At 37.1% G+C, this 7,186-nt stretch overlaps 1 protein-coding gene across 1 annotated transcript in view; it reads right to left on the bottom strand.

Annotated features, from left to right (window-relative positions):
* Positions 1-5,388: 5,388 nt before the first annotated feature.
* MAP9 (microtubule associated protein 9) overlaps positions 5,389-7,186 on the bottom strand; it is a 47,297-nt gene continuing 45,499 nt past the window's right edge. The window contains exon 14 of the mRNA XM_075198325.1: positions 5,389-5,751. Within this exon, the coding sequence (XP_075054426.1) occupies positions 5,632-5,751 (120 nt within the window). The 3' untranslated portion in view covers positions 5,389-5,631. The remainder of the gene's footprint in view (positions 5,752-7,186) is intronic.

Raw genomic sequence — 7,186 nt, 5'->3', positions numbered from 1 at the left:
TGTATCATATTGGATCCATATGCAAGAATATCTTCATCTATATAAAGATTGGCCTCACCTGTTATAAATATATAGAAGGTGTAGGTAATTGTTCCTCTCTGCAACGATCTCATGAGATAAGGAATATATTCTGTTTCATATATTGAGTGGAACTTACCAACTTATGTGATGCTTTGTATTCCAAATTGAGGATATTTCAGATTTTTCATATATTTGTTATATTAGATGGTGTATGAATAAAATTTCAAATTTAATATTTTAATTTGGCTTCATCGAAAATTGTATCCTATGATAGGAATAGAGCAATATCTGTATTGTGGGTGCCCCAGCGCTTGACTTACAATGTGCATTATCGAGGATAAGGTCACCTCTAAAAAAGAAATGGGTTTTTAAAGAGCATCTAAAGATTTGAAGGCTGTGGGAAAGTCTGATTGAGCATGGTAGGGAATTCCATAATTGGAGAGCAGCACAGGAGAAGTCTTGTAGGCGGGAGTGAGAGGTGGTTATCAGAGATGAGACAAGGCGCAGGTCAGAGGTAGATCTAAGAGGGCGGGAGGGAGAATATTTTGATCAGATTTGAGATGTATGCAGGGGTAGTGTTGTTGAGGGATTTGTAAGTAAGGGTGAGTAATTTGAAATTGATTCTGGAGCACACAGGGAGCCAATGTAGGGATTTGCAAAGTGGTGCAGCAGATGTGGAGCAGTTAGAGGAAGATCAGTCTTGCAGCAGCATTTAGGATGAATTGAAGTGTGTATATATGGGTGTCAGGAATGCCAGATAGCAGAAGGTTTCAATAGACAAGACGGGAGATGATGAGAGAATGGATCAGAGCTTTGGTAGCATGTGGAGTAAGAAAAGAGCGTATTCTGGCAATGTTTTTAAGATGCGGTTGACAGAACTGGGAGAGAGTTTGGATGTGAGCAATAACGCAGAGGGAGAAGTCAAGTGTAACACCAAGGCAGTGGGCTTGGGAGACTTAGGAAATTATGGTGTTACTGACAGTGAGGGAGATTTGAGGGCAGGTGGTGACTCTGGCAGGAGGGAAGATAATAAGTTCTGTTTTGGACATGTTGAGCTTTAGGTAGCGTTAGGACATCCATATGGAGAAAGCAGAAAAGCAGTTGGTTACATGAGATAGTATAGAAGGAGAGAGATCAGGGGTAGATATATAGATTTGGGTGTCATCAGTGTAGAGGTGGTATTGGAGGCTGAATGAGTGAATTAGTGCACCAAGAGAAGTGTACAATGAAAAAAGTAAAGGGCCAAGAACAGAACCTTGTGGAACCCCAATAGATAGTGTGAGTGGAGTGGAGGATGTGCCAGAAGTAGAAACACTAAAGGAGCTGTTCGATAGGTAGAAAGTGAACCAGGAAAAGACTCTGTCACGAAGGCCAATGGAGTGAAGGGTGTGTAGGAGAAGAGGGTGATCAACAGTATCAAAAGCAGCAGAGAGGTCTAGGAGAATGAGTATGGAGAAACTACCATTAGATTTTGCGCTAAGTAGATCATTGGTCACTTTTATGAGAGCAGATTCTTTTCATATGCATGGGTGACCTTGTGGCAATTTTGTGTTCACACTATGTTTTTTACATGGATATCTATTATTAAGGATTCCTGACCAATACTACACTGGGGAAACTTATTCTCCCAATTTAAGAGCACCACTGATCGAGGAAAATCAGATAAGATGTTTATCTCTCTTGTGTTAAAATTGTGTTGCAGCATTTTATGTCTTAAACTTTTTAGACATATTACAATATTCTGTTCGCTCTTGTCTTTCTTTATTCTCAAAATACAGAAAAAGATTATTTATCTGTGTTAAGAAAAACTAACACAGCTTCACAAAACTTATAGCTATATATCCCTCAGTAAAGGAACCCTTGTAAAGAAATCTCTTTATATTACCCCACTCTGTACTGGATTGTGAAAGTGGAAGGTGAAAGACCCCATCCTCTGAGTGGTGCTACAAGAGGATTTTGTACATGTTTCTCCACCTCCCAAAATGTTTATGCATGAAAATTAGGGGCATTTCATTGCTTCTCTATGTGGATGCAAAATTACCTTTTCTTATTACAGATACTCATGAGTAAAAGTACATTATGAATATTTGCATTACATCTGAAAAGGCTCCAGTTGTTCCCCTATTATTTCTTAGCTCATTCAGCAAAACTCCAGCCAAGTGCTGAAAGAAAGGCCATTTAAAAATCATCATCATAGTAAATACATCATTAAATGTTGTAGGGCATAATGCAAGTTTGTCTCTTTTATATTCACATTTTATAAACATTCTAAATTTGTTGATAGAACATTTTAAAATGCCATTTACATAATTGGCAGTATTCAAAATCTCTGAAAGCCAGCTTCTGTTTATACACCAGGTAGCACATGCCAAGCTGCATGAAAAGATAGAAATGAATGTATTGGTAAAATCAGCTTTATTGCTTCTGCTTTTCTTATTTAGTTTCCATACCCTACCTTCTAAAAGTGGAGTATGCTATGAGGGCAGCTCTTGCCTTATATATTTCTAAAATAATATACAAACTATAAAACACAATAAAGGAAATGTATGAAAGTACAGCACAAATGCCATTTTGTGACAACACACTCCTATTTTTGTGCCTTCTTATACACCCACATGCAAAAAACTAAAGTGGTAGTAGGTAGGACTGTGAGGTGACTGTTTCACTCCTTCGTAACAACTCTATTTATTATAAGCACTCAAATATAATAGTAAGAAGTGTAAACAATATTTGTAGTGAATAAGAATGAGCAAACATTGACATGGTATTGAATTTAAAATGAAAAGGTCTATAGTTGTAGGTGCTAAACAATTTTAGCAATTGAAAAAAAAAGAGGAAAAGGAAAAGAGTTTAGATAAAAGAGCAGTGTGACATGCCGCTATGAAGAAATAGGGAAAAAGAAAGAAGGAAACAAAAAGGGAGAAGAAAGAGAAAGATAAGGGGTGGAGGAAGCATCAGGACCAAAAGCTTACATAATTATGTTAAGAAGAGATTTTGGATATGGAAGTAGGCAGCCCATGATGCCCACATTTTGTTAAACGATTTAGACATATTGTTAAGAATGCCTGTCATATATTCCATGTTCCAAATTCTATCAATAGTCTTTTGTAATGACCTTTCACATTGAGCATTTCCAGTGGATCCCACAATGGAATGACTTGCATTAGTGTAAATATGTTTTGCACATTCGTAAATGACCTTTAGCGTCAAGAGACAATGTTTATGTACTTTTACAAGGAAACTGTCAATCATTTATAACATTTGAATATTGCAACTTTCTTCCTGCTGATTAAAAGACCACTGTATCAAAAATACAGGGCGGACCATTAGTGTGGAAACACCCTTTTAAAACTTTTTAGGGTATGTGGCCAGTATGGCGGCAATCTTGAAGTCAGCCATCTTGGATGCAACTCTAATTTTTTAAATGGGAAGGTAATCATGTGACATATCAAACAGATACAGAATTTCATAAGAAAAACAATGCGGTTATTTGTTTTAACGTAACTTTATTCATTCTCGAGTTTTAACTGAGTTTTCTTTTGCAGGTAGTGACATTAATGACAATGGCATAAACACAAAAAGAATGTGTTGAGATTGTCCTGATATTTGGAGAACGAAGCACATGTGCTATAGCAAATGATTTCAACCAACGTCACCCAAATAGGCCACCCATGGAGGCTGGACTCAGGCACTTAAAAGACTTTGTGACGCCGCATCTTGCATCCAATTCCAACAGATTCACTTATATGTATTTCATAGGGTATTCCTTACACCAGATTCTCTGTTTAAATGGATGGTCGACAAGACACTGTCTGAACTGTGGTTCTCATGACGGTGACTTCTGGCACCTGTTCTGGGACTGTCCGGCAGTTCAATGGTTTTGGTCAGATGTGTGGAGATGTGTTTGTGACACTATACCAAGTGTTCACTCCTTACACCTCTGATCTGTCTGTTTGGCGTCTCATTAGAGGATACCATGAATAAAACGATTTACAAATATATCTTTATTCTCCTGACACTGGCAAAAGTCATCATAGTCTGCACCTTGCTTGCTGTCGATTCTCCAGACTTCCAAAAATGGCAAACTCTCATAAATGCTGTTATGGGCCATGAACACGGTTAGAAACGCCAGTCATAAGTATTATCAGATATGGTTTCGCTGGTACAACTCCAAGTATAGAATACATTCTAGAGACGGGGAAGTTTATGTGCTTCCTGACTAGTATCTCTATAGGCTTCTCTTTCTGGGTCCCTGGTTGGCATTGTCCTGCACATCAATCTGTTGTGTTGTCCTGAGCGAAGTTATTCTATGTATAGAATTATGTTTTATATGCTTTGTTAGTTTTTCCGCTGACACAGCTATTTATGTTTCAAATCTCTGTACTGGAAAAACAGTTATTTACTTTGTGTTCCCTGATAAATCAGGCCCACAGTTCACTCAAATTGGTGGTCCCCTGCAGTGTAAAAAGAGTTAAAGTCTACCTGTAAAGAGAAGTCTGAGCATGTCTATTTTACTTAAGATAAGAGAAATGCTTAACATGTCATTAACTTTTTCTTTTTTCCTACCTAGCCCCCATCTTTCGACCAGGACCATCCCTTTACAATTTGGGTGCTACTTTTATGTTCCTATGCAAATGTTTTGTGATGTTCATGTAGGTATTGTGTGTGTGTGTATATATATATATATATATATATATATATATATATATAAAATCTCCGATATCTCAATATCTATATATCTCAATATCTTGATATCTATTTATCTATATACAGTATGTATCGATGGCCACACGCACACACACACACACACACACACAAAATACCTACACATAGAGTCATTCTCCAGCTGCTGTGAAACTACAAGTTCCAGCATTCCTGTAATTGTATATAGCTAATAAGGTGTCCTGGGTCATGTAGTTCCACACAAAAAAGGAGAGCTGCAAGTCGTCAAAGCCTGTGCTAAGCAAAGCAGACATAATAACTTACATATGCCTCACAAGTAAAGAAACTAGTATATTTTTATTCCTATCTGCAGGTGCACACAAAGCTAGTGACTCAATATACTTCATTATAGGAAGCAGACGAGCGTCACACAACAATTTTGCTATGCAAAGTGACAGCAAAATGCATTCTGCATAAATGTTTTCTTGGAAAAGCATAATATTGATGTGACAATTGTTTTATATAACACATTAAGTAAAAAAAAAACACATGATGATTCTCAACAGAATTAAAAATTGTAAAATTATTTTAAAAATAAATTAGCAATAACCCTATGCATATTACGTCATATATTTCTCTATAATATTGAGGTATAGGTGTAAATCTTCATATATGATCATTAAAAAATATGAATTTTGAGTCAAATTTAAATAAAATTTCTCCTAGTTACAAGTTTTCAAGTAAGGCTGCTCTGCAGAACATTATCTTCCATGAGAGATATTAACATCCCCAGCTTGTATTTTATACTTCAGTTTGATACGTAACAATACCAAATCAATCTCACATCCTTCTGTACAAATGTTTTGAACCAAAATAAGAAAGAACACAAAAACCATTGTGAGATGTTGAGAAATATTAATATTACAGTGTGCAGAATTGAAACTGCAATCATCTTCCTGCTGGGATAGTTTTCCCTGGAGGACTCCATGGGGGAGGGGGGTCATCATCTAAAATAACTTGGAGCTTTTTCTGCTTCTTTTCCTTCACTTCCTGTCTTTCTTTTCTCATCTGTAAATGGAGCATTATCAAACAGTTACATAATGATCTGGAATAACACACGTCCGTATCCGCACCGGTAGTCTACCTACAATCTTCATTGATCCGTCAGCTCGGTATAACCATTGTATTATTGTGGGTCTCATAGAAAGTTTACCATCAATAACCAAGATTGATCTAGGTAACATAAGTCATGGCAATAGCTCGGTGGGCCCTATGCCCTACTTAATACTATAGTTTGTGTGCATTTATACTATAAAATATCTGTGCTGCCTAACATATATATTTTCTTCAGTGGGCAGATAGATTGCTTTTCTTCTGCTACATTTGACACATAATAACATTTTCTCAGTCCTCTTACCCATTTAATGCATAAACATATTTAATAGAAGACACTTAAGGCCCCAATTCTATGCCTTGCCCACTGTGTCTCACTGTCTCCAAACAAAGCTAATGGGTCTCACCTACATTAGAGACAAGCCTCAGTAGAGAAGGCTCCTTCATGGTTTCACTTTCATGTATGGAGGGTTTCCATTAAAGATTTAATATAATGACAAAATTGGGCTACTGTACAGAGATTAGTCCAAGTCAAGAAGAGTACATGCAAATTGGGCATTTTGTTAGAAGGATGAAATGTAAAGTGCAAGGCATAGTCTTTATTGGACACAAAATGTACACTACCAATAAAGAAAGTTAAAAAGTATATGTCGCCTTTCCTAAAAATAGTTAACAGCTCTGTGTAATATAGATTATAATTGAAATCTAAGTGCCAGTGTATCAAAGGTGACCAATATAAATAGAGCTCATATTTTTGTTCGATATCAAAATGTGCTGACATTAAAATGACTCATGAACTACACACTGGAATCAGGGGTCAGTGATCAAGACGTAAGGCCCAGAGCCGGAGCTCCAAGGGTAGAATGTTACAGTAGGCCAAGCAGACCTCAATCAAACAGTGGTAACTAAGCAAAGATATCTGTCACCGCATTTGGGAAAAATATGACGTTTTGCCACTCCAGGCTGATTTGCTGGGTCAATAACTGATCTCCCCCATCTACAAAAAGTGCAGTAAAAGTTAGGCTAACAATCAGGTTAGTTTTCAAGGGTAAAAAGGTTCTGCAGCCATACTCTAAACCAGAATCTCCACCATTACAGCTTCTTTACATATCTCATCTTGCAACACAAAATCACATTTTTTAATTGGGTGCAGAGTGAGGCCTTCTTTCAGCAAGGAATTGTCCAACTTGCTCAGCTTTTTCCATCGGAAGTTGCAACATTTTGCCACTCTATAGCTATTGACACAGTAAGCCATGCTCTTATCCATATACCCAGACACAATGGTGCACTAACTGTCGCATAAAAGTCATGAAGAAACATGTGGGCTGAAGAGACATATAGTAGGAGATTAGTTCCAGGATGAGTGAAAGGATGTCAGAAGCTTTAAAGC

Source organism: Mixophyes fleayi, chromosome 1, assembly GCF_038048845.1.
Source record: "Mixophyes fleayi isolate aMixFle1 chromosome 1, aMixFle1.hap1, whole genome shotgun sequence".
NCBI classification, from domain to species: Eukaryota; Metazoa; Chordata; class Amphibia; order Anura; family Limnodynastidae; genus Mixophyes; species Mixophyes fleayi.
The sequence above is the reverse complement of the archived record's forward strand: the minus strand, read 5'-3'. Positions and strand labels throughout refer to the sequence as shown.